Source organism: Eschrichtius robustus, chromosome 11 (assembly GCF_028021215.1).
Source record: "Eschrichtius robustus isolate mEscRob2 chromosome 11, mEscRob2.pri, whole genome shotgun sequence".
In the NCBI taxonomy this organism is placed as follows: domain Eukaryota; kingdom Metazoa; phylum Chordata; class Mammalia; order Artiodactyla; family Eschrichtiidae; genus Eschrichtius; species Eschrichtius robustus.
This window is the reverse complement of record NC_090834.1, coordinates 48,026,153-48,053,327: the sequence shown is the minus strand read 5'-3', so window position 1 is coordinate 48,053,327 and position 27,175 is coordinate 48,026,153. Positions and strand designations below refer to the sequence as shown.

Here is a 27,175-nt window from a genome sequence, read left to right as displayed (position 1 = left end):
TGATAATAAATGGAAACTAAACTTTTGGTGATAAGCACATTGTAGTGTATACAGAAATAAAAATATAATACTGTATACATAAAACTTATCTGTTATAGCCCAATAAAAAAATGGTTAAAAAAACATGGACTTTGAGGACCATGTACAGAGACACGTGGGTACAAATCTAACTCCACTTTTAATTGTGTGGCTGTATTAGTCAGTAGAGTCTGAATTTCAAGTGGCAGAGGAGCAACTCAATATGCCTTAAACAGACGAACAAAGAAACCAAAGAGGAATTTATTGCTTCATGTAAACTAGCAAGTTAAAGTTAAATCAGGAATCACATAGAGCTGGACCAAGTCCCATCTGAGTCACATGGGTTGTTTTTTTTTTCACTTCTCCCTGCCCTTCTCTCTCTCAAGCTTGCCTCTTCATCTCTCTGTGTATTGGTGTGTGCCCATCTAACTGTCGCATGTCACATGGGGTAAGAAAATAATGGCCATTTCCTATGGCTCCCTTTCCTAAAGTGTTGGTGGGGAATGGGGGAAGGCACAGGAGAGGACTCTGCATGGTTCAGTTGGATCACAAGCTTATCTCTAGATCTGTCACTTTAGTCGGGAGGAATGAGGTCCTTTGATTAGGAGACCAAAAAAGGCAGATACATTGACTAGGAATCCTGCCAGAATCACATAATACGTGTGGATATTGTTTTTTATCACTCTGTTTTCTTACCCATAAAATGTGAAATCACTCTCCCCTCAATAGGGTGGTAGTGATGATGAAATGACATTATGTTTGGAAAAGATATAATATAGAACTGAGCGATAAATGATAACTATTAACATTTATTATAATAGTAAAATAAAAATGAAGACTGCTATGTAGTAGAAACAGAAACAACCTTCTTTTCTTGATCTAGACAGGTATCTTTTGCTTGTCTTGTTAACCCACCTCCCTCTCCCCAAGGAAAGAGCAAATTTAAAGAGCAGAGACCCATGACTTTTATTCCTCATGTTTCCATGACAACAACTAACACAGAGAAAGGAAAGAAACTAACATATATTAAGCACTATGCACTTTAGTAGAGACCTTGACATGTGATCTACTTAAATGCACCAAACACAGCAACTTGCTCAGAGCAGTCATTTGATAGCTATTTGTTCAATAAATGCAAATTGATTGATGTTATACATCTGGCATAAGGTAACTTCTTAAAAGTTCAAGACGAAGCAGAACACATTGTATTGTATTACAAGTAATAGCAACTCTTTGATATTTCACATTAAAAAAAGAACTTTCATCAGGTTTCTCTAAATTCTTCTGAAAGCAAATTTTGTCCTAATAGAAAGCATAATCTGGGCCAGCTGGAATTTTGAATTCCAGAGTCTTATGTCTACCATAACAGTTTCAGTGAGAACACTGCACTTAGGACTATACTAAGGCTTGTGCCTGGGGATTAATATTCTGAAAAAGCAATCAAATCGAACAAGATAAGTTGATTTGTTGAAATAGGAAATTTCAGACTCATCAATGCAGTGAAATAATGTACATATGCTTCTCAGAGTTACTTGCCCTCATCTTTGAGAGTTGCTTTGGCTTAGTCCATCAGCACCTCTGACCTGTCAATTGGGATTTCTCATGCTCTTTTCTCTTATAATATTGGGGAGTTTATGGTGCTTGGAGATCCCAGAAAGACAAGAATATTTTCAGACAGAAAAAGCTGAGATGCAGCTGAATTTAAACACATGCATAATGCTAGTTCCAACATCTGAGTGCAAGACATGAATGAAGTGATGACTAAATAGGCAGATGAAAATAGTGGTATAAAGGGACCTCCTAGGATTCCTCCTCTGGAATAAAGCCAGGACTATACTCCATAGTGCAATGGGGGAAACAAGAACCTCATACTGCTTTCTCCTGTGGCCCTACTTTTTCCTTGGCATAGCTTTATTCCTATTTATTTGCACACTAGATATGTCACCCATTTGAAGAATTAGGCTGCTGGGTTGGAATCCTTGCTTTGCCGGTTGGTTTCTGCATGAGCTTTGTTTGCCAAGTTGCTCAATATCTCTGTACTTCACTTTCTTCATATATAAATTGAGGAGATGAGTATTTTCATGGAGGGTCGTTGAAGGAATTGAAAGACATAATAAAGGTAAAGTTATACATCAGTGATTGTCCCATAGTATGTGTTCTATAAATAACAGTTGATGTATCACTATAATGCAGCATGTGAGTGTTTGATGATTGAATCAATCAAGAGCTGTGCAAGTTGGAAAAACTTGGTATTACCTACAAAGATCAACAAGGCTGTAAGGCCGTGCCATGGTGCTGATCCTTAAAGAATGGGTGGATTTCCAGGCAAAGAAAAGAAAAGAATACCACAAGTAGTAGGAAGAGGTAGCTGAACAAAGTAGTCCAAAATGGCTAGATCCCAGTGTTCCAGGAAGAAGATGGTAGGAACATATATTCTACTTCCTTAAATACAATTGGAGCTGCAGTCACCACATTTAGAAACAAATCATGCTTTCAGAAGAGAAATCTTGGTTTGAACATTTGACCTCTCTCTTGACACATGGCAAATTGTTTACATGTTTGAGTCTCCTACCTGATCATAACACCTTAAGCTCTGAGATCATGACTTAGTCATTTATATCTCCACAACAGTGCCTAGTCAAGTGCTGGGAATATAGTCATTGTTCAATAAATGTTTGTTGAGGGAGTTAAGGAATCACTGAATCAATGAGTATTCATTTTCAAGACTGTATACATAACAACTTTCTGTGATAGGTGACGGTTAGAAGATACTTAGTTCTGATCTTACCATACGTATCTTAGACATCACATTTCAGTATATGTTTAGAAAGAAAAGCCAATCTCACTGACTAGAGATTCCATGGTAATGAGAGCTATTGTCCGGATGCTCAGATGTTTTAAAAGCGACCAGTAATTGTAACTCAATCAAAAGTGAAAATCTCTGAATTGGGAGGTGATCTCTGGAAGCACTGCTAGAGGAGTAGAGAAGTGAGACAGGGAAGGAAAGGAAACCAAAAAGGGTGTGATAATGAGCAGGTTACCACTGTGTGGAACTTTGCCTCAACCCCGCCCCCTGGGGAATCTCTGAGTGACTAGAGCAAGGCTCAGATTCACCCTAGCTGAGGGGTGAGGAACCTGGAGTATTTATCTACCAGCTTATGTCAGTCTCAGATGAGGCTGCTCCCGGAGGTGTTAACTCTGTAGCACTCCCGCCTGTCCAGCACGCAAGACAAATATGCTTCATGCACCCAGAGAACATTTTAAGGCAGAGCTGCAGGGGATTTCAGGGGATTGCGATGGAGGCCATACGCTGAGGGCACACGGACACTTCCTTTGCTATGGCCTACCATAGCCCATCCCTCGCACTACCCAGATTCACTCATGCTGCAGGTTAAGTTCATTCTGTCCTTTCACTGATTATTTTAGGAGGTCACTTGTCACAGTTCCACAAGAGAGAGGAAGAAAGACAGAGAGAACTTACAAGAGGAGGCCTATAGTCTCAACTGTTGTAGTTAATCTTGAAACCATAATCGATATTTGTCGTTTCCCTCCTTTATTACCTCCATGCCCTCAACCAAACTGCTTCTCATCTAGGTTCATCGTGTGGTGCAATAACTCAGCCTTTTATCCCTGAGAGAATGAGTCCCTGGTTACTTGTCCTCATCAAGATATTGTTGTTGCCATTGCCCTTTTGTTTCTCACCAGGGACGCATCAACAGGCAGGCCAGTGAGTTGCATGATTTCCAGACATATCCCTCCCTGCTCCATTGTTTAACAGCAACCCTATGTCCTCCTCATAATCAGGATGAATTACCCCTGTCTGTAATAGTAACTGCCTTCTCTGACTGCTGGCCTGTGGGCATAAGAGCCAAGAAGAATCAGGCAGCAGCTGAAGCTGTAGATTTACTGTGTGCCCTGGTAGACATAGCAAGACTTCTAACTCTGCAGAACTGGAAGTTGTAAAAAGGGGAAGGCCACTTTCTTTTTCTTTTTAATTTATTTTATTGAAGTATAGTTGATTTATAATGTTGTGTTGATTTCTGCTGTAGAGCAAAGTGATTCCGTTATACATATATAATACATACACATTCTTTTCCATTATGGTTTATCATAGGATATTGAATATAGTTCCCTGGGCTATACAGTAGGATGGGAAGCCCATTTTCTTAAGTGGATTATTTAAAGAGCTAGTGGGAGGCTTCACTCCTACTTCCACCTTTCGATGCTCGCTATTCAGGACTCAGCACTACATATACTAACATCATTTAACAGCACAACCACATCTTGAACCTTAACCATGTAGGGTGTCATTCCCAGCAAAACACAACAACATATTTACAATCTCAAACCTGGTCTACAGAGACCAGTCACCACTAAGCTTCTCACTGAAGCTGCCATACCTCTCTGGGGACATTCCTTATTGCTTTAGTGAAGGGAGTGTCTTCTGGACTCTCCTGGGAAACATAATCAACCTGTAGTTTCTCTGACATTACGGAATAAATACATTATAACATGCCCACCTCTCTGAGACCTTGGTACTCTTCTCCAGTGCTTTGCCAAGGTAGTTCTGGCAACTTCACATCATTTATTTTAGACCAACATCCTTTCCAAGCTTCAAGGAGCTATTCCAGTAGCACATTGGGATCAGCTCCAGGTATACTTGCCAGAATGTTAAAAATTAACTCATGAAAGAGTGCTCTCACAGAAATAATGATCTGGTCTTACATTCTGTCCTCCCTGATCTAGCATCTCAAGACCAATTCCTCTGAATGTTTTCCAGATTCCTATTAGCATTTATTAGCCAGGTTCTGTAGTTCACTTGATTAATCATCCATTTCATACTACAACATAGATCATACTTTTCCACTCAAGTCATACTGAGACTTGATCCTAATTATTTGTCCAGAAGCAATGAGGGGAGATGGGAGCAGAGCTTGAGAAGGGAAGTATCACTATATAAAACATCCTACTGAGGTGAGGCTTTAACATGGTAATTGACTGTTCTCCCACTGGAAAGGGTAAGGGCCTCTTTTTCTGGAGCAGAGTTTCAGAAGATTCTCTGGGTTCAAGACTCTTAAGAGCATGTACCCAAATATCTCCTCCGATGTTTCAGTGTCTGACTCTTTCCCTATACAGATCCTGATTATAGTGGAGAAGACTTGCTAGCTCTGTGAATTCGGCCTCCTTTATAACTCTACTTTTCCTAAAATTAAATCTTAGTCCCGATTTTCAGCATGGTCTATCCTGTAGCTGAAGGAAACGAAGGTCATTTTGATTGTTGCTTGGAGGTCTTTAAACTTTTACACCAAATCTTGAGTTGAGTGTTGGCTGACCCAAGTCTGTAATTTTTTTCCCTATGGAGTTTTATGGAAGTTAACTCTGCAATCTCATGTCTTTCAAATACAAGAGCAATAGGATTTTACTTCTGTCTGCATTCTATCCCAATCCACCTCATGAGAGTCTTAGTAATTATGGCGCTGTAGCCTGCCAGGGATTAGCTCCCCTACATTATCCACCAGCAAGGGGGTCCCTGCTACCATCTGGTAGTGAATCACTCAGTTCAAACGCTGGTATTGAGGATCTGTTTCCTAAACCACCTCTGTCCCAACTAGCTTAGGCGAGGTTTGGGTTCCCATATAAGACCCTGAAACAGAAGTTGAGTGAAAGTAGTTTATTTGGAAAGTGACCTAGGAAGCACCAGTAGAAGAGTGGGGAAGTGAGGAAAGAAGGAAATGAAGCCAATAAAGGATGCAGCAGGTGGGAAGGTTTCCCCTGTGGGAACCAAGGACTATTAGTGCCACTGGGGTTGTCTAAGAGGATGCATAGAGCATGCCTCAGAACTGGTCTTCCCAAGAGACAAAGAACCTAAGGTATTCATCCCCCAGTCCCTGCTATCATTGGTTTTGGGCTGCTCTGGAGACATTAACTCACTGGCCTGCCTGCCTCTTGTGTCAAGGGCTCCAGAGGCCAGAGAATGCCCTTCGGGAAAGGGTCACAGAGACAAATAATAGGAAGCTGTGTGGTTGGTACTTATGGAAACAATGACCGCCAAGATAATATGGAGAGGACACCCAAAAACATTGGTTACAAAGCTCCTGTGAGTGCATTATGAATATTAATGAAAAATAGTGCCTTTAAACAGTAGTAGCTACCTGCAGCATACCTGCACCACAGCCATTGTGTAAAGCAAGATATCACCATGCATATTTTAGTTGTTTCTCTGTATGTTGATTAGCTTGGCACCTTTCCTGACCAGAATATATGAGGATATATTCCTCTGCTTAACCAAAAATGTGTATATGTACTGCTTGCTTTCCTGACCTAAACGCCAATGTGAACTGTAGATATAGATGCTTTGGATTCATCTCCGTTTTAACAGTACCATTCCTTTAAGTGCATATTTCGCATCTCTTTTTTGAAATTAAATTTTAGAAATGGGCCTTGAGAACTATGGACACACAGTCAAAAAAAAAAAAGTTTAGAATACTAAGAAACTTAAAGCACTTGCAGAAATAAGGAAACAGCATCTTTTAATGTTTTATTTTCACTTGTGAAAATATATATAATATGTATTACACGCACAGAAGAGTCCCACAGCTTGAGTCACAGAAAGCTAAAAGAAAGGCACATACCAGGGGCAGTCTTTTCATAAAGTTTTCAGTTAAACCAACATTCAGGGCATGGCAAGGGACAATAAAAGCAACAAAAGCACAGGAAGCCTGTGTACATGACTCTGAAGAGCTAAATCAGAGACAACTTTAGGTCTGTTGAGAATGGAGGTCATCTCTGGAGAAAATACTGTTTCTACTTAGTAGGCCTGTCAGACCAGCAGAGGATGTACTGAAATATGAACAAAGACACCAGGGGCAAAGTGAAAGCCAATGCTTAACTTGACAGCTAGTCTGTTCTTCTCCCCCTTCTCTTTCAGACCTGAGGCCCTGGCTGACTCAAAGAAGCAAATAACCAGGCCGACTCTGGCCCTGCACAATTATGGTCAGCTACAAGACAGAATTTTGTAACAGACTAAATATTTTAAAAGCTTGTAAACACTGTGCTGATGCTGAGAAAAACATAAAAAGAACATTAGCTATTTCTCTTAGAGGAAAGATACAGGCATAGATCTTTGGCTTGCCCCAGGTGTATCCCTATCCTGATATTTGCCCAAAATGGTAGGAACTGAGACACAATTCATGAGATGATTGGATCACTTCCATCATATGCCAGCACAGGAGCCTACTAGGATTTAGCACAGCTGGAGCAGCTGACAACCCTGGGAGATGTGAGATGGGGCCTCACGATGTCAGGCTGAATGGATTCCATCAGGTCACACTCGTTCGCAAGTATATGTTTCACCAGGCATCTGGAAGCTTCATCAATGTTGATATTTTCCTAAGGGGAAAAAACAGCTCTTATTATTCAATATTCTACAAGGATGCTATGGCAGAGATTTATATGAGACAAAAAGGCAGTATTTAAATATCTCTTCCTAAACCCTATCCATGCATCCTCTTTCTATTCCCTTCACTCTCATTTATTACCTCTTAGAACTTTACTCTTCAGTCCTTCACAAAAGTAAAATATGTATTTGTTTTGTCACTTAGGAGGAATAGTGTTTGGTGGGCTCACTTAGTAGACTGAACTTAAATTAGAGGGCAATTTGCTTATTTTTACATACTCTTACATTATAGCATAATATTGTAGAAGACACAGTAGGTCTTCAATCTAAATTAGGTTCATAATTGCACTCTGCCATATACTACCTTTGTGACCTTGATGTGAAATAGGAATAATAAGACACCTCTTGCAGCAGTCATTAGTGGTTTCACAAGTACTTCTGGCTCTCTGCCTTCCAGTCAAATGGTAGGAGTGCCCTGCTCTGACCTCTTTGAAGTTAGGCATGGACACGTGACTTTCATGGGACAATGAAATGGGAGGATAACTGATGTGTCTCACTTTCACTTTCATGTAGAAGCAATAAGAGACAATGCTCACTTCACCATGTTCTTTTCTCCCTGCTTCTGCAAACATGGAAAGCACAGAGATGGAAATTCTCTTGGCCTAAGTCTATGAATGAGGTTCAAAAAGAGCCAAGTATCCTATGATGATTCATGTAGGATGAATGAGAATTATGACTTTAAGCCACTGAGATTTGGGGTTGTTTATTACGGTGACATTACTTAGACAATCCAGGTGGACATAACTCTTCAAAGAAAAATATGAAATCAGAAATATGCATCTAGTTTCAAGAATGAACTAAGCTTCAACTTGGAGAAAATATGGAGCAAACCTTTGAATCTAAAATATATTGTTTCATTCTTGGGAATCCATTCCATGGCAATAAAAGCATTTGTGCCTCAGGAAAGATGTACAAGAATGTTTACTGTAGAACTTTTCATAACCAATAAAAAAAGAAAAAAGAAGAGAAAGAAAAAAGAAAAACTGGAAAAGCTGAGGACGCTCATGAACAAGAATGGAATACACACAACATGGAATATTTTGCAATAGCAGAACATGGATGAACCTTGAAAACATCATGCTAAGTGAAAGAAGGCAGTCACGAAGGACCACATATTGTACGATTCATTTACATGAAATGTCCAAAATAGGCAAATCCAAGGAGACAGAAAACAGATTGTTGGTGGTTGGCTAGGGCCGGGTGGGGAAAGTGATTGTCGGGAATTGGAGTGATTGCTAGTGGATGCAGGGTGGGTGGCGTTTCTTTTTGGAGTGATGAAAATGTTCTAAAATTGGTTGTGGTGATGCTTGCACAACTCTGGGTATACTAAAAACCATTGGATTGTACACCTTAAAGGGGTGAATTGTACGGCATGTGAATTATATCTCAGTAGAGTTATAGGAAAAGAATGAGATTACCGGGTCAAAAAAATATATATAGTTTATTCAGTAACTATAGATTAAGTTGCCTTTTCTCTGCTAGTCAGAAAACTGAGAAATACAGAATATTTACTACTAATATACTAAACAAAAAACCTTGATCTCTTGTAAAGTCAGATTTGACTGTCTTTATCACAATTTGTAGAACTTCTCTGATGTGTCTCCTTATATTCAATGGAAAGAGAGAAGGACATTTTTGTCAAATTGTTTTGCCCCAAGGCCTTGTTGTCCAATCTGAAGTATAACTACTTATCCCTAATTTTTGTATGTATGTCAGCGTTGTTGATATATTTTGAGATCATTGCATGAAATCATATTACATGGAAAATGTATTGCATGAAATCATATTACATGGAAAATGTAAGAGGTAGTGATGTTTTCCAAATGGTATCTATGGCTAATGCAATTAGCTGTAAATAGTCATTAGCACATTTCCAATCATTCAAGCCCAACCCTGAGTTCACTTGCTATGAAAGCTTACGGTAACTTTTCAAGTTCCAGAAACAACAAACCTCTCCCATTTACAGAGCCTTAATAAAAATTCCTCTGAGGGTTTCTAAATCTGAAACAAGGTGAAGTTCTGGTTGCTTTTTTGTTTGTTTGTGATGTTGTTGTTACTCGTTTTTATACCAGACCAGAATTCACGTCTCTGAGCTTCCCTTTCCTCATCTATATGACGTTCTCCATGAGAATACTTATCTAATAAAAAATTGCTTTTCTTTATGGGATGTAGGGGTTATTGGTGCTTTCGCAGTGCTGGGCACTTCATATACCTAATCTTATTTAAACCCATTTAAAGCCCTGTAAGACAAGGATTAGTTTTTTGTTATTATTTATTTTGTCGTTATTGTTGGGATAGAGGTGAGAGTGACCTTTCTCCCTTCAGCTGAAGTATCTGCCTTATGCCATGGAAACCCGTCCATAGAGAGTAGACATACTTCTGCCCTCTTCCCACTGCCCATGCTCACCATGCCTCCTGTCACTCTTCTTCTTCCTAGTATCAGGCCCAGGGATCACATTTAAACTACCTGCTCCCAGGAAGTAATCTGACGTAGGCAGAGTCTGGATCTTTGGGACAGACCCAGGTCAATGCTTTGCTCTCGGGTCCAGCCGCTTGTTTACGTGATCAGTTAGAAGCCTGGTCCATGGTCCTCCACTGCGTCTTATTCAAGGAAAGTGGGGAAGTGTAGCTTCACTTAGCCTCCCAGGCCTTGGCCTCTAGGGCCAGCACATCTCACTAAAGAAGCTCTACGTTTGGGTGGTTTGAAGGTGCTTTCCTAGCCATTAATAAACATATACTTTGATTCTCTTTTGGCTATTGCTTGTGTGTTGGGGAACGAGCAACAACATCTCACCCCAAATACCAAACACAGGACATCATCGTATCTGTTTACAGGTAAGGAAACTTAAGTTTAGAGAGAATAAGAGACTTCCCCCACAAAAGCATGCAGCAGATGGGTCTGAGGGCCAGAACTCACACCCAGGTGTTTCTGACATCAAAGCCTGGCTCTTACCAAGCTATATTCCTTTTCAAGACTGTTTTGAAAATCAAGTGCAATAACAAATAAAAGTTCTTACTACAGGGTTAGGCCCAATGGGTGCAAAATAAATCTTAGTCCCCTTCTCTTTCATAAAGCAAGTTTTAAGCATCAAAAAGGGCCTTCCTTCACATACAAGTTAGATTTGACGGTAGTATATTTAATACCTCCACTCAAATATTAACATCATAGTTAAATAGGGTTTTCTTTCATTAATGTACAAATTGGCAAAATCTACTAACGAAGAGGGTGCAGTGTGGACAAATGAATGAAAATCCATCATCATTATGAGAAAAACAACTAAAACCTAAGCCCAATTAGTGGCAGCCTAGCAGGATCATTTTAGTAAAAGATAAGATGATGCTGGTGAAACTGTGACCTTTAACCCACTGAGTAAAGGCTAGCTGGTGTTAGGACTAAGGCAGGAGATTATGTAGGATGGGGTTCTGGACCAAGGAAACCATCAGAACCAAGGAATGGCTGTACCTGCTTTTAGATTTTATACAGGAACAGGGTAGCAGTCCCTGATGACTGAGTCACAGTCATTCAATTAATATTATTTAGAGTCCCACTAAGTATGAGGCATACAAAGATAAAGAGGTTAAAATAAGCTCTGTCCTTGACTGAGCTTGTACTAGCAAGGTAAACAGCAGAGGTATAAGGTTGGAAAGGGCATCTGGAGCCAGGTTACTGTAGAGCCTTGAATGCTAAGTTGGCCAGATAGAGTCACTGAGGCTTTTTTGCAACTGAAGTGTCAATAAACACAATCCCATACTAGACAAAACTATATGGACCCTTAGCACTCTTTTTAATTACTTAATCTTTCAGTGAGCACTTAGGAAATACCTATCATGTGTACCGTGGTGCTGGTTGCCATGGCATACCTATTTCAGATTGGAACCTTCAAGAGGAAGCCAGGAAGAGGAGCAAGTACTTATACTGATCACATGCTTTCTACAAAAGGGTACAATGCATAGTGTCTAGAGGACAGGTCTGAAGCCAAACTCTAATCTCAGCTCCCACTTTCTGCTTGTGTGACCTTGGGCAAACTGTTTCAACCACTCCACTCCACACCTTAGTTTCCTCCTCTGTAAAAAGGGAATCAAGAGATCTACTTTATAGGCAATTTTAAGTTAATACATGTTAATACTTAGAACATGTGAGACACTTAGAACAGTGAAGGGGATAGGGCATACATTCAATAAATGTTATCTACATATTCTCCTCATTTAATTATCAGGAGAACATGATAATGTGTGTATTCTATTCCTTCACTTTGCAGCTGAAGAAACTTGAGATTGAGTAGGCGTAAGTGGCTGGCCCCAAGACACACACTGGTAAGTGGTAGGGCCAGGTGTGAGTCCAGGGAGAACAGTAAACACTAATATTTGCCGTGATCTTTACTATATACTCACTACAAAAAGGCAAGATGTATAGTGTTTAGGGCACATGCTTGGATCCCCTTATCTCAAGTCCCCCTAAATATTTCCCCCAAATAAATAAAGGAACACAGCATGGGCAGGGTGTGTGTTTCCAGCATTAAAAGGGTAAGAAGTTGCAGTCAGGGCCTCAGGCAAGGCTACTTTGCGTTGCTGGTCCTTCTGTCTTTCTGTACAGAAGTCAGAGTCAAGATTTAGACTAGGAGAAGGAACAGCAATACAGAACTAACTTTTGGGCAATTAGATTCCAATATAATTGATTGTGCTACTTGGCAGCCAAGCAGACACAGCCAAGCCCACATTTTCTAGGTGACTGTTAAGAAACAGAGCTGCTGGTATAAGTGCAAAATACTACCTGGGAATTTTTACTGATGTTTATTCTAGAGAGCTGTAACAACACCTCCAAGAACATCTTTTGCTGTAAAGGTAAATTATACATCCTATGGCTTTCAAGACACGTACACTTAGACTGAATCTGACTGTGATTTATTTACATATTTGCAATATGACAAGATGGTCTATTGTGCTGACTACTTTAGGTTGATGTGTGCTCATCTTTATGTCTCTGCTCAGAATCATTTAATTTATATCAATAAGCATGCCTGAGAAATAAGCTTAAAATGCCTAACAAAGCATTTTAGTAAAAACAAATGGTAGTAACTACCAGAGTATTACTGTGTCTACTCCCAGCTGGGCATATAGCAGGTGCTTTACTTATGAGGTATTGTTCACATCCAATCCTCACAAAAATCTATTAAAGAACTAATAACCACATTTTAAAGGTAAGGAAACTTTAACCTTTAACAAGGTTGAGTAACTTAACCAGAGCGGAACAAGATCTTGGTCAATCTGTCATTCCAACCAAGAGCGCCCTGACTGCACTTTCTATTCTGCTTCCATACATTACATGACTGTACCTCCAAGGATTAAAACAGATATTAAAATAATTTTATTTCTAAATCAGTAGTTCTCAGTCCTGGCTGCATATTCAAGTCACTTGGAGAGTTCAAAAAAATCTATTACCAGGACCCTCCTCCCAGACATTGATCTGGGATGAGGCCCAGCATAAGTATTTTTTAAAGATCTTCCACTTCTTTAAAATGTGCATCCAATAAAAAGAACGAAATAATGCCATTTGTAGCAACATGGATGGACCTAGAGATTGTCATACCGAGTGAAGCAAGTCAGACAGAGAAAGACAAATATCATATGATATCACCTATATGTGGAATCTAAAAAAATGGTACAAATGAACTTATTTACAAAACAGGAATAGAGTCACAGATGTAGAAAACAATCTTATGGTTACCAGGGGGGAAAGGGGTGGGGAGGGATAAACTGGGAGATTGGGATTGACATATACACACTACTATATATAACACAGATAACTATTAAGGACCTACTGTATAGCACAGGGAACTCTACTCAATACTATGACCTATATGGAAAATGTCTAAAAAAGAGTGAGTATATATATATGGATAACTGATTCACCGTGCTGTACAGCAGAAACTAACACAACATTTTAAATCAACTATACTCCAATAAAAATTTTTTAAAATGTGCATCCAGATTTGAGACGCACTCATATAATTAAGAATGTCTTGAAAGATGCTCCTTTTTATTTCAATTGTGAACTCTCCGGAAATAACATTTAATACAGTGATTTTAAGCTGTGATGATTCTGATCTTCCCACAGAAGAAGGCATATAAATCTATCTGAGGTCTTGGGTACGTGTCAGTTTTTAAATTAGCTCTTCAGAACATCTGTCTGGTGGCAAATTATTTAATCTCTGAACCCCGGTGCCAGACAGCAAAAACCTTCTAGCAGAAAACCTTCACATCTGCCTAGTTAGAAGCTGGCAGAGCATTCATCCTCCCGTAATCTTTCCAAATACGTCAGCCTCCAACATAACACCAAGTTTATCAGAAGCTCTGAGGTTAGGGCACTAAATTCCTCAGCCCTGTGAAATTTTAATTAGAGAAGGTGGCCCACTAGATAATAACACCAGTGTAAGAAGTCTCACACAGAACAGGTGTTTTGAAAATACTTTCTCTAAGAAGATTCAGCACTTGTTTATGGAGCACATAACTGCCAAACCTTTTGCTAGCTCTCATTTACTGTAGTTCAAGTCTAATGTGGGGAAAGCACAGTGGACACCTTTATTTTTGTCTGTATAGCACTTTTTTCCTCCCTTATCCCCCATATCACTCCTCCTTTCCTTTGGGTAACTGCTTCCTCCCATTGGCAATCATGAGCTTCTACTGGGGCGCCTCCACACTGAGTCCTATATCTCAGACATTGTTCTCAGAAGTTGGCACTTCATTTAATCTTCAAAATAAAGTCAAGGTGGGAGGTACTGCCCTTATTTGACAGAACAGGAAAGTAAGGTTCAGAGAAGCTAATGACAGACTCAAGGTCTCAGCGACAGTAAGGGGCAAAATCGGGCTCCCAATCCAATCCTCAAAGGTTCTATATTTTCTCTTCCTCTTCTCCTTGCTGATGTCTTAGAGTCTCTGGCCAACAGTTGGTAAGTGCCCAAGCGAAGGTCTACCTAAATCCAGAGCCCATGGTTTTGCACTTTGTCACACTTCTCCATGAAAGGAAGACAGACATGGAGAGTGTGATTCAGACAAACTACGTCCTAATCATGTCCTATTATCTGAAAGCTAGCAGACTTCAGTCTATCTAATGGGCACTGGGAAGGACAGATGGAGCCATATTGTCTCTGATTTCAACGCAGGATAGAGTCCCATTGTCAGCATGGAGATATGGAGAAGGAAGAGGAAAGTTCACAGAATCAACTCCAAAGACTGTGTCCCTCTGACAATGCCTCCCCCATCCCCACCATTGCCCTAGCTCAGCCCCTGTCCTTTACACACTAGATTTCAAAGTCCATCTCACACCCTCTTTTCCCCCTCTTCTCTACAGTCCCAGGGCCACCTTCCTTAAAACTCTCTTCCCTTATCTCCTTCTCACCACTCCAGCAGCATCTGGAACCCCACTTCAGCCGTAGAGAATCTCCAAACTTAGAGAGAACCACCCAATATTAAAGAAGGAGGGAAATTAGACATCACTAATTAAACCTGCTATCTTTGATGCATCAGGAAATTAAGGCAACAGAGAAGGAAAGTGACTTGCCTAGCATCACATAGGCTACCTCTTAGTTCTTGCTGCTTGCACAACCCTTTGTTTCTAGAAACATTATCGCTTCTGAGTAGCCATCTTTCAGCACTCTGAAATGTATCTTCAGTGCTCCCTGGCACTTTCTACCCACCTGGCACTTACCATTGGCTCATAACTGCCTGTTGTCGTTATGTTTGTGTTCCTGGTTCCCAGTACAGAGCCTAGTGTAATACAAGAACTCTAAACAATGTTACCAAAATTAGCTGATACCTGTTGATAACTTTTTATAGGCCAGGTAACTTTTAAGTACTTTAACTGTATTAACTAAGTCAGTCCTCATGAAAACTCAGGTGAAGAAACTGAGGTATAGAGAGATTAAAATTTTTTCCCAGGGCTACACAGCCAGCAAGTCAAACTTTTGGGACCTGATTCTCTAGCCCATGCTCAGCCACTACTATGACCCCAGAAAGTTCCAGAGCTATTAAATGACAAAGCAAGACTCAAGCCCAGAGCCCCTGGTCTTATCCTACTGTGTCATAATCCTCTCTATAAATGTTTGCTGAAGGAATGAAGACTGAAGTCTCATCTCAAAAAGAGAGTAAAGAATAAACATAAGTGTAAAAACTATCATTTAGCCTGATTTAATAAACCTTATTAATAAAAACAAAAGCCTTCAGTCAAAATACTTTCTCATTCATCAGTTTGAGAAGATAAATGGCCCACTAGACACAAAATATTAATAGTAATAATTGCTGGCATTTATTGTACACTTACTATGGAACCCTCACTCAGGTCCTATGCATGTACGCTTCATATATAAATAATCTCATTAACTTTAGTACACCATGGGAGGTGGGTATACTATTAACCTATTTTACAGATTAGGAAACTGAAACACATATAGGATAACCTACTTAGCCACAGTATTGGCTGGACTTACTCAATCCAAAGTCATATTTATGGAATGTTAACTATGAGAAGAAAGTACGCTTTACAATTCATTTCTACTGTGATTAAATGCTTTCATTCTGACACCTCTATGTGCCAAATCCAAGAACTGAGACTAGAACATTGCTGTCCCAGGAAGTAATGGAAAGAGAATGAGCTTTGGAGTCAAGCTTTGAAACTTGGTTGCCACTTACCGCAGGACCAAGGGCAAGTCCAAATCCTGAGACTTCCCTGCTTAATCTGTAAAATGAGGTTAATGACAACTACACTTCACAGGGTACGTGTTAGAATTAAATGTTACACACAGATGAAGCACTTAGACATTACATATACATCCTCAGATGAATACATGCTCCCTTCTTGTGTCTGCTTCTCTTCACCTTCTCCCTTTAAGTCATTCTTCAGTGATCACCTCTCATAAGAAGTTGCCTCTAACTCCCCCAGACTGCGACCAGCACCACTCTATTCGGGAATCTATCACTGGTCAATATGTAACAGCTTGTTTGTCTGTATCTTCACAGCACAGGGGGCTCCGGGGGGCCCTATTGCTGTGGCTTAGTGTCTAGCGCAGTGCCTGCAGGCAGTAGGCACCTGGAATATACTGGGTAAATGAATGAACAAATGAACAAACGAATGAATGAATGGATGGATGGATGGATGGATGAACCAATCAATGAGGCCCTCAGAAGAGTAACAGGTTCAGGTTTCAACCTAAAAATAATTTCAGATGTGGGTGATTTCTGTAGGGAGTGAAAAGGAAAACATATTCACAACAGAATTTACTTCACAAGTCAAACTGCTTGTTCTTATCTTGTTTTCCAGCTATGATTTGACACCATTCTTTTTAGGTAAAACGAAGGAAGACTGACTGAACCAGCTTATAAAACTTGAGCTGAACTGCTAAAGGCTTTGCAATTGAGTGGACCTACGTTGGAGTACTGATTTCACTCTTTTAAAAATAATTCTTCATATCTTGTTGCTTCAAAAATGATTTCAGGTGACCTGTGCTTTTTAATAACTAGATGAACTTAAACAAATGCTTAATTTTTCTGGGCCTCACCTACAATTTAGAGAGAATAACACCCACTTGACAGAATTACCAAGATTAGAAATATCTTATTGGGGGCATAAGTAGAAGCTGAGTAACATTATGTATTTTTATGACTCTATATTATATACAATTATTTTAATATCATCTTTTCCTCTTAAGAACTTTATGAAACTGAATGAAAGGTCAATTCTAGCTTAACTACTTCGCTAGTTTTTTTCTTTATATATGATCCTTTTGCCCAGCCCTCAACTAACTTTTCAGCAGAGAGTTTGAAATCATTGCTTTTCCAGATAGTACTGTTGACCGAAAAGTTGAGAATTATGTTGTATTTGCGGACAAAACTTAAGCCTGGGACACAGCCTCTTGGATAGCTCCGAGGGACCGTTCTGAAGAGGTAAAGGAGGAGCTTGGATACATAGGAATTTTTGCAACAAAGATCAAGTAGTCAGAACATCAAAAGATTACTGTTAGTTAAAGAAAACCAGATATCTCAAGTTAAGGAATTTAGTGTTTTTCTATGTATGGGAAGATGCAAGGGTCTGGGCTCACTGAAATCATTCCTTTGATATGCATCTCAGCTATCTGGGGCCAGTATCCTGTGCTTTCTCATCCTGAGTCTCCTCAGGGTGGACACTCAGGGGCGGCTGCAGTGTCTGACTGCTAGATGGGGGGTGTCCTTTTTCTATCCTGAAGTCCCTCAGGGCTCACTGTCTGGGCAGCTGTAATGTGATGGTTTGATGGGTGCAACATCCTTTGTTTACTGATATGGTAGGCAACATTCTGCCACCGTTGTTAGAATAATGTTATCTTGGGTGAAAACATATAGAAAAAGAACTATGAGTAAAAGTGAATGTGTTGATAAAACTAAACAAATTCATCTTTTAGTCACCTTTTTGTATTTAGAATGTCATGATGCTAGCTAGCTACCAGAACTCTGGCCCCAACCCTAGTAGACATAGAATCTATGTCTACTCCTCCCTTCTAACCCCTGTTGTCTAACTCCTAAATTCCTCAGTCAGATATCAAGTCATTCTTAGCCCGGGCAACCTCCCTGAAGCAGTAGTTAGCATGTGCTAAATAATTTTCTTCTTCCTGATGTGGAATAACACTATCCTTTTCTTCATTCTACAAACTTGTAATAGGAAAAAAAAGAGGAGATACATCAATCTGAAGTTCCTATCGTGTAATATCGAAATATCATGTAACTAAATGAAATAATTCATTATTCAGCAAATAATCATTGAGCACTTTCCCTGGACCAGGCACTATTCATCAAAGTCTTTACACTCTGCGTTTTCATACACTGTGGAGTCAGCCATGCTGTGATTATCTTATTAGCCCAGGCCTTTTCCACCTCTGCTTCATGATGATGATGGTGATATCCTCCTTTCTCACAATCACTCTGACATTTCACCCTGAGTCAGGCCCTGTGTAATCTCTTCTCTGATCACATGCCTCCATTTTCTTCCCATGGCAATTGTCCTCCATATTCCTGCCAGACTGTCTCCTGACTACTCTCATTAAAGTGTAGTGATGGCCATACCTCATCCCTACTCCCAGCTCAAAAAACTTTGCTGCCTCACCTTTCCTACTCAGAATCAATGCAGACCACTACACTGAGGGCCAACCAGCACGGCCACAACTTAACTCTCCTCTCTCATCTCCACTGACTGTCCTTACTTGGCTAGGTTCCAGCCAAACTAAGCCTCAGGCCATCCCCTCAATGTGCGTTGCTTGGGTTATTCTTACTCCATCTCTATCTCAGGTCTTCTGCCCATCCAGAGCAAACACATCTCACTTGGAGGTATTCAGCTGCTGACATCTACCTGATTCACAGGGATTTCATTTGAATCCTGCTTTGAATTTTTGGATGAAATTCAGGTACATTCCCCAGTTTTAGAATCTTTTAGTCAATTTGAAATTTTACTGTTTGTATATTTCTTTATTGAAGAGGAAAGGTGCAATAGAAAGACTCAGTACTATCCTAGCTCTGCCAGTGCTAGCTGGGTAACCTCAGGGAAGTCACCATAACCTCTCTCTGAGCCTCAGTTTCTTTACCTATAATCTGTGATAAAAATAATGCCAACTTCACAAGGTTGTTGTGAATGTGTATAAAATGAGATGAGATATTTAAAAGAACTCAGCAATAGTGTAGGCATACAATAGGCCCTGAAAAGAAAATACAACACTTAGGAAATAAAACAACATTGCATATTATTAAAGTTTTATATGGGAGTGTTTGGAGGGACAAACATCCTTCTTTGTTAAAGTAAGATATCTCAAAGCAGGTTCCGAAGTTTCATAAGATAGTACAGGAAAAAAAGAAAAGCATCTATGGTTAAATAATTTTAGGAATGTTAAGTTAAAAATAATTCAAAATGTTTCTTTATCACAATTAAAAATAATTCAGAATGTTTCTTGAATTAAAAATAATTCAAGATGTTTCTTTATCAAAATGTTTCTTTAACTCAGAATCCCAGACAGTCACAGAATGCGGTACGTGATGGAACTTCTTGCATTAAATGGAGAGGAACTTTAGCATCATGGGGGTTGGACATGAGCGAAACCAAAGCAACAGGGCAGAACTGGGAGCACAAGAGAAAGACCTGCAACAGTAACACGTGAGTCAAGAAAAGGCAGGTGCAGCTTGGGCGGGGAGGCTTGGCAAGAAGCGAGCTGTTCCCCTTTCCCCCTCCCATCTCCAAGCAGAGAATGAGTATGCAGTGTTTCATCAACTTATCTGATCACAGAACACTGATCTCACGCTCTGTCTCACAGGGCTGGTGCTCCTCTTCGCACAGTTCGGCAACTTTTGGTCAGGAGTGGTGGTAGGATAAATGGGAGTGGTGTGGATGGCAGTTGTGGGGGTGGGTGGAGAGAGACACTTATTAACTGATTTAGTATCATACTTGTGGATTTCTTTACTCCTTACCTAGGTACTGCTACCTCCATTTTTGCCTTTTTCCATTTTTCTGAGCCTCGCCTGAAATGAAGTACATGTGTTTTTTTGTTTTGTTTTGTTTTGTTTTTTAACATGACTTTAACAGAGCCGAGTGAGATCATGCTCATAACCAAGTTGTAACCAAAGAGCCTGGTTGGTAATGACAAGGTCCTGAGATTATCCCCTCTGGTGAGTCTTCTCTGACCAATGCTCCACCCCAACCTGAGCTGGGTAGGGTTGGGTAGCTCTCTTAGGTGCTTCCATAGTGGTTTCCTATAGCAACTTTAATCATGAATGATTGCAATGATTTCTAGAAATTTACCTTCTCACCAGACAGTAAAATTCTTGAAATCAGAAGTGGCACTTTTATGCACTTAGAATATTACCAGCAGTTGATACAGGGCCTGTTGGCATGTACTTGCTCAACAAGTAACTTATGAATGAACTGGCTGGCAAAAGGGAAAGAAAAATGGACTAATACCGATTAAAAATCACAAAAAACACATTGTAAGCTGCTCTATTATAGGGAAATCTGTTGTAGGGAAGTTCTCTTAAACTCAGGACAGCTTTAGACAGAGAATTAAGGGACCTGAGACCTAGCCTTGATGTTGCTACAAATTAGCTCAGTCATTACAAACAGATCAAGTCTTCTCTCTGACTCAGTTTCATCAGGAGCACAAGGAGAGAATTTATACTCTGCCTTTTTCCAAACAGGACTGAAGGTGACTCTTGAGACTATCTCCAGCTCTTGACTAATGTAGTTAAACTCGCGAGAGTCCTAAGAATAATGCTCTTTTAATGAGAAAGATTTCTCACATTGAAAGTTTAAGCATGAGGCATTTATTTAACCAGTCATTTACTAGAACGAGTATGTTCCATCTACGTGATGAGCCGTAAGGTTTTGTTTGCAAAAATCAGAAACTCATTGAATTGCCTAGGTCCTCTGAAGGGCAGCTCCCAGGGGTAACAGAATTGCTAAAAAATTAAGGCCACACCAAGAACCTTAGGAAATGAAATTAGACTCTGAAACACCATCAGGTCAGCTTCATTTTCTCTATCTGCCCAGCAGCTTTTTGCATATAAAAAGGGAGAGAGCTGCCTAGATAGCAGCCTCTGGGCTTACATCCTCACACCTTTGCCACCCAAGAGAAAAGGCCTCTTACCCTCAAACTCAGTTGGAGGAATCCTGGGGGAGAACGCTAATGAGTTTGGCTTCAGTCACGCGTTCATGCTAGAGACTAAAGCAACTCTGAGTCCAGGAGAGAAGCGGTACTAGAAGGGACCCCATTTAGGTCATGTAGACACTATTGGCCAATTTCTGTGATTTCAGAGACAGAATATGTAGGAGATGGAAACTTACATTCGGACCACCTTTAGGGAGAGCTGAAGGGGAATGGTGGGAGTAAGAGCAGACAACTGGCCAGGGAGGAATCATTGCAAAAATCAGGAAACCCTCAGTGGTATTTACTATTATCGTTTTATGGACATTTGCAATCATCTACAACAATGCAGATATATGCATTAACATGTTAGACAGATACAAGCAATGATTTATAAAAGGAATAGAAAAATATTTTTCCACAAAGTTGTGCATTATCAAACAGATATATATCTAGTGGCATCTGATAACTTCAACATATGCAGAATAAGTGGACAACTGAGGCTCTTATATTGGACATACAAAAAGAGAAATGCAAAGTTGAACCATAAATGACCTGACAAGAAGTACCTCTTCAGAAAGGCATAAAGTAGTTGCTTAATAATTTTTTCTGGAAAAAAAAAGGGAACAAAAGAGGCTTCTCGGAGCTTAAAACTTAACCTCAGTTCTGATTTTCTATTTTTTTAATAGAATTCTACTGAATTAAATAGATTCAAAAGGACAATAACTTTTCCAGATAAAGGATGTTTCTGGTTCAAATGTAAACTTTAAAAATATTGACTTTGTTCCTGAGAACTACTTAAGATGTATTACATGCTTTCTTGCATCATAAAATATTATTCTGAAGACAATTTAGCTCTTTTTGCTGACCTGGGTACCTTTTACTTTTTTTTCTTCCTCCTCCCTCTGGCATTATGTATATGTAGCTATAGGTCTGTAGCTAATAAGCTAATTCTATGGGTTGACACTTTAAGGATAAATATGGCTTAAAAGGGATAGGATGGAATTCTTTTTAATATATACACATTTCTGATCAGAAAGGAAACAGACGAAATGCTAAAAAGTGAAATCAATTGGTGGTTTGATTACAGATCATTTTAATCTTCTGTTTTATAATTCTGGTTATTTTCTAAGTTCTTCATAAGGAGTATGTATTTTTTAATATTCACATTCAAAGGTGCAGAACAAAGAAAATGAGAGTGATTAATTTTGAACCATGAATAGTGTAGGAAGTCCTAATATCTTTATTTTACCCATACAACAGGAAGGAAAGAGAACATCTATAAATATTTCATGAACTGTAAAATAGAAATACGTAAGAATGAATGGAAAATTATGTAGGTTTTCCTCACAGATGAAAAACTATCCATAAGATTGAATCTAGAAAAAAACAAGGACAGGAAGCTCAGAAACAGAAATTCTAACTATACAATCATGAGTAACCCAACGAAAAAGAAACAGGAAAGAGATCTTAAGAAAACAGTTTGACTACAGGAATATCTCAGGTAAGATCAGGTTTAAAAATAACACGTCTAAAAGCTAGAAGGAGAAGGGAAGTGAACTCAGAACAGATTCAAGGGTGGTCTGAACTCACCCAATTTGGGTCAGGAAGCTCAAACCAAGTCTAAGGACATGTCTGCAGAAGGTGCTAAAGGCAGAAGAAGACGGTGTTGGGGTTTATTCAGAGCAAAGTATTATCACAAAGGGAAAGACTAATGCTTGAAGGATGTGGTGTGAGGCAAACTGATGACCCAGAGAAGGCAGAGCTAACACAGCAAACTAACTTCGTTTTCTCCTGTAAGAAAGATTTCAGATTGAATGATCAGAACACTGCCTTTTGCATCTTAGGTTTAGTATAATGCCCCCATAATGTCCTGTGGACAAGGTTGGCTCCAAAGGAAAATGGGTTAATTTAATTGTCTCAAATGGTGCCTGAGGACTACTAATTATTTAATTACATTAAACAAGAATAGTTTCTTAGGTAGCGGCACATAGCTCAAACCTCTGACCTCATGAGGAATTAACCCCATTTTTTTATCAGAAGTTTGGAGGAAGTCAAAAAAGGCATACTTAGCAAATTTTTCTTTGATATAAAGATAAGAAACAGACTGACATGATGATGAAATTGGGATTTTAGAGTGTTTTCATGCAAACACTTCTATTCACTGTTGGCAAGTATAAGTCAGCTCATCTTTTTGGAAAGAAGATATGAAGTTATGTAATAAGAACCATAAAAATGTCCATTCCCTTTGACCCAGTAATTCTACTAAGAATAAAGCCTAATAAAATAATCTTAAATGTAAAAACTATTTTATGTAAAAAGTATGCATCATGACATTATTTATAATAGTGAAAGTTTAAAGCTACCCAAAGGTAGGGTTAATTACTGGGGATTAATTATAAGAGTTATTATGGTGTATCCTTAAGATGGAACATTATTCAGTTATTATATTACATTTACAAAGAGTTTACCATGAAAAAGTTCTCATGATAAATTTAAAAGCTGCATATAATATGATGTAGTCAAGAAATATGATAATGTTAACAGTGATTAATCCTGTGTGGGAGCTTTTATGTGATTTTTTTCATTAACTTCCATTTCTCCTAAACTAGACAAGATTTGTTTTCTCCACTTGGCATTTCCATTCCTGCCCTGGCTATTCTATTTACATAATGTGCAACATTTCCTCTTCCTTTCTAACGGAATCCTGATTGTCTGTAGGTAACCAAAATTTTATTTTCCTTGCTTCCTTGTGCTAAGGGTAGTTGTGGCTAATGAAATATAAGCGGAAGTCAACTGGGTGGGGCTTCTAGTAAAACTTATTTTCTGAACTTCAAAAAAGAGGGGGAGGGCAGACACAGTTGTTACATGCCTTTTGCTCTCAGTCTTTCCAGAAAACTTATTACTGCCTAGAAACCATTACGGCAGGCAGAAGTCTAAGCTGTCCCCGAGATTTCTACCTCCTGGGGTACATGACCACTGAGTGTAGATGGGACCTGTAAACATGATGGAATTGTTACTCCCTTGATTACTTTACCTTATATAAGACTCCACCGTAGCCAACTATAAAGGCCATGTTGTGAAAAGGCCACATGGCTAGGAGCTGAGGTCAGCCTCTAGAACCTAAAAGCAACCCCCAGCCAACAGACAGCTGTCATTGTTCTTAGAGTCTCTTTCAAATTTAGATGGACATAACCCTTCCTTTACTTTGATAAGCAAAATAATAGATTAAAAGTGAAACTGGAATCATAGATTGAAGCCTCAGAATAAAATTTAATAGACATTCATATAAAATCCTACACTTGGGTTCAAATTACCAATAGCTTAAATGCTTAAGACCTTATCTGACAGTCTATTATTTGCAAAAAACGGGGGGACTTTTAGATGTCCATGAGTGTATCATGTGTCAACAGTTTGATCCAGCTGTTCAAAGAAATTAGTACAGTACAATACTATCTAAAATAGAAATGTGACTTAGGCAAGGTAAGTTAAAGCCTTATTATACCATGCTTCTACGTCTGGTATGTTGTCAACAGATCTGGACACTACATTAAAAAAATGCATATGGACAGATTACAGAATATCCAGGTAGGAGAACCAGATGGTAAGTGTTCTTAAAGCCATTTCACATGAACAACAGGCAGGAGCTCTTAACAAAGCGAAGGCTTACAAAAGAGTGAAAAATCATTCTGTGCTGGGCATTTGCAAAAGCCAAATAAGTAGATGCTGGAAACATTCTAAATTTGAAAGTACTCTACAAATGTTAAATATTATCATTTTGAACATTCTTGGCAAATAACAACAGCAGACTTTCAATCTACATGATGAATTTAATTTACAAGGTTTCTAAATATTCTGGTGCTTTCATAGACCTGAAACTTAAATTTAGATTTAGTTAGATTTGAATAACTCCAACCAGTCTAAAACCTAGTGAAAGCCATGCTCCAATCATATCTTAGATACCTAAAAGGAAGTGCACTGTTCACAGCATAGAGGGAGACAATCACTTAGTCATCTTACTTGCCTACTTTGATTTTCAGACCCACTAACTAGCAGAAACACAGTGAATAAATCTAATTTTTGATGATATATGTACAGAGAGAGCACCAATGCTGTGCAATCTGGTTTTTGTTTTTTTTGTTTTTTTTCCTTGTCCAACATCTTCCCACTGTACTAACTCAGAAGAGTAGCACAGGAAAAGAAGATGAAAACTCAGGCTAATTAAATGTAATCTTATTAGGATTGTACTACACTGAGAAGAGTCCACTCTCTTTTTCGAAGTATGTATTCCCTCTACACCTTCCTCTCTCTGTGGCCTTATTTTCTTGTCTAAATGTTGGGAGTGCCCAGAGATCAGTCCTTGGTCCTCTTACCTGCAGCCTGGACTTTTCTATTAAACTCCAGAATCATATACAACTACCTACTTGACATCTGCTTTTAGATGTCTTCCAGATTTTAACATACACAAAACTGAGTCTTGATCTCTCTCCCCATGGACCCATCCACATCTCAGGACCCCTAGCTCAGAAAGTGGCAACTCAACTTTTCCAGTTGCTCAGGACAAAAACTGTGGAGCCATCCCCAAATCTTCTCTTTCTCTCATAACCTTCATCCAAATCGTCAGTTAATCCTGTCTGCTGTATGTTCAAAAATACATGTAGAGTTTGACTACTTCCCACGATTTTTCTTCTCTAGATATGCAATAGAGTCCTAGCTAATCTCCTGCTTCCAACCTTTCCCACTATAATCCAAGCTCAATATAGCCACCAGAATGACTGTTTAAATCAAATCATATCTCTGATCACACCCAACGTCTTCCCTTCTCATTCAGAGCAAAACCCAAAGTGGTTACAATGTTCTGAAGACTGAACAGGACCCCATCACCTCTTGCCTCATCTCTGTCATCCTAGTAAAGCACAGCCACAGTGCCTCTACTTGTGCTATACCCTCTTCCTGGACCATTCCCCTCCCAGGAATCTATATGACTCAATACTGTCCCTCTTTCTAATCTTTAATTTTAAAAATACCTGAGTGAAACCTTCCCTGGTCACCTGTCTAAAATTGCTCTCCTCTCTGTGAATTCCTCCCTACGATCCCATGCATGTATGCCACTTAAGCTGTAGACTCCTTCCCTGCATTAATGATCTCCCTAGCACTTAGCTCCACCAGACAAACTATACAACACACTTACTTATCTTTCTATTACTTGTCTCCACCACTACAACGCAGGCTCCAAGAAGGCAGGGATTTTATCTTTTTTGTCCAGGTAGAGCCCTCCTGCCTAACACAGCGTCTGTCACATGGAGGAGAGTTACTCAATGATTCTTTAAAGAATGAATAAATGAAACAATAAAATACGAAGTTAGACAAGATGATTTGGAAGTACTCTCCAAATCTAATTTTCCTGTGTTTCCATGCAATGTAGAAGACATAATGACATGATAATTGAGGAACTGAGTATGGGTTTCTATGACAGTGGTAACACAAGACCTCTTCAGATTTTGCTAATTTGAATTTACTGCTTGTGTATGTCCTTCTTTACAAAAATCTGAAACATAAGAACTACACTTATAACCAGATAAAACAGACAGTGATAATTCTCTTTCCAAAGGAACTCTTCCTCTTCAAAGGTACTCACCCAGGGAGAGCTGCCATAATGAGCCCCTTGAGGTTGCATTTAAAAATGGGATTTACACACAATGTTTCAGAAACACACTGCATAGGTAATGCTAGTCATCCACTGCTGACACCCACCCTCTCTTTCATTTTGGAAACCCTGAAGAACATGAAAGCTAAATGACTTGCCTTATGGTTCACAAAGATTGTGCCTACACTAGAAAATTCAAAGTGACCCAAGAATTAGAAAAGTTCTCAACAGAACTTCCTTCCCCTGAAGCAACCTGTGACAGGCGAATTTATTCTCAAAAATGATTCCACTTCATTTAGTTCAAGGACATGGATTTAAAGCTCTTGATTTTTCTGTCAGTGGCTTTGCTACATTGTTCCTAGAATAATCTGATCACTTCAGAATACCCCTGGACACGTCAGGCTAACCTCA

The 27,175-nt window shown here is 39.3% G+C and overlaps 1 protein-coding gene across 1 annotated transcript in view; it reads right to left on the bottom strand.

The window, feature by feature from the left end:
* Nucleotides 1-6,602: 6,602 nt before the first annotated feature.
* RAB38 (RAB38, member RAS oncogene family) overlaps nucleotides 6,603-27,175 on the bottom strand; it is a 62,723-nt gene continuing 42,150 nt past the window's right edge. The window contains exon 3 of the mRNA XM_068555534.1: nucleotides 6,603-7,407. Coding sequence (XP_068411635.1) covers nucleotides 7,255-7,407 — 153 coding nt within the window. The 3' untranslated portion in view covers nucleotides 6,603-7,254. The remainder of the gene's footprint in view (nucleotides 7,408-27,175) is intronic.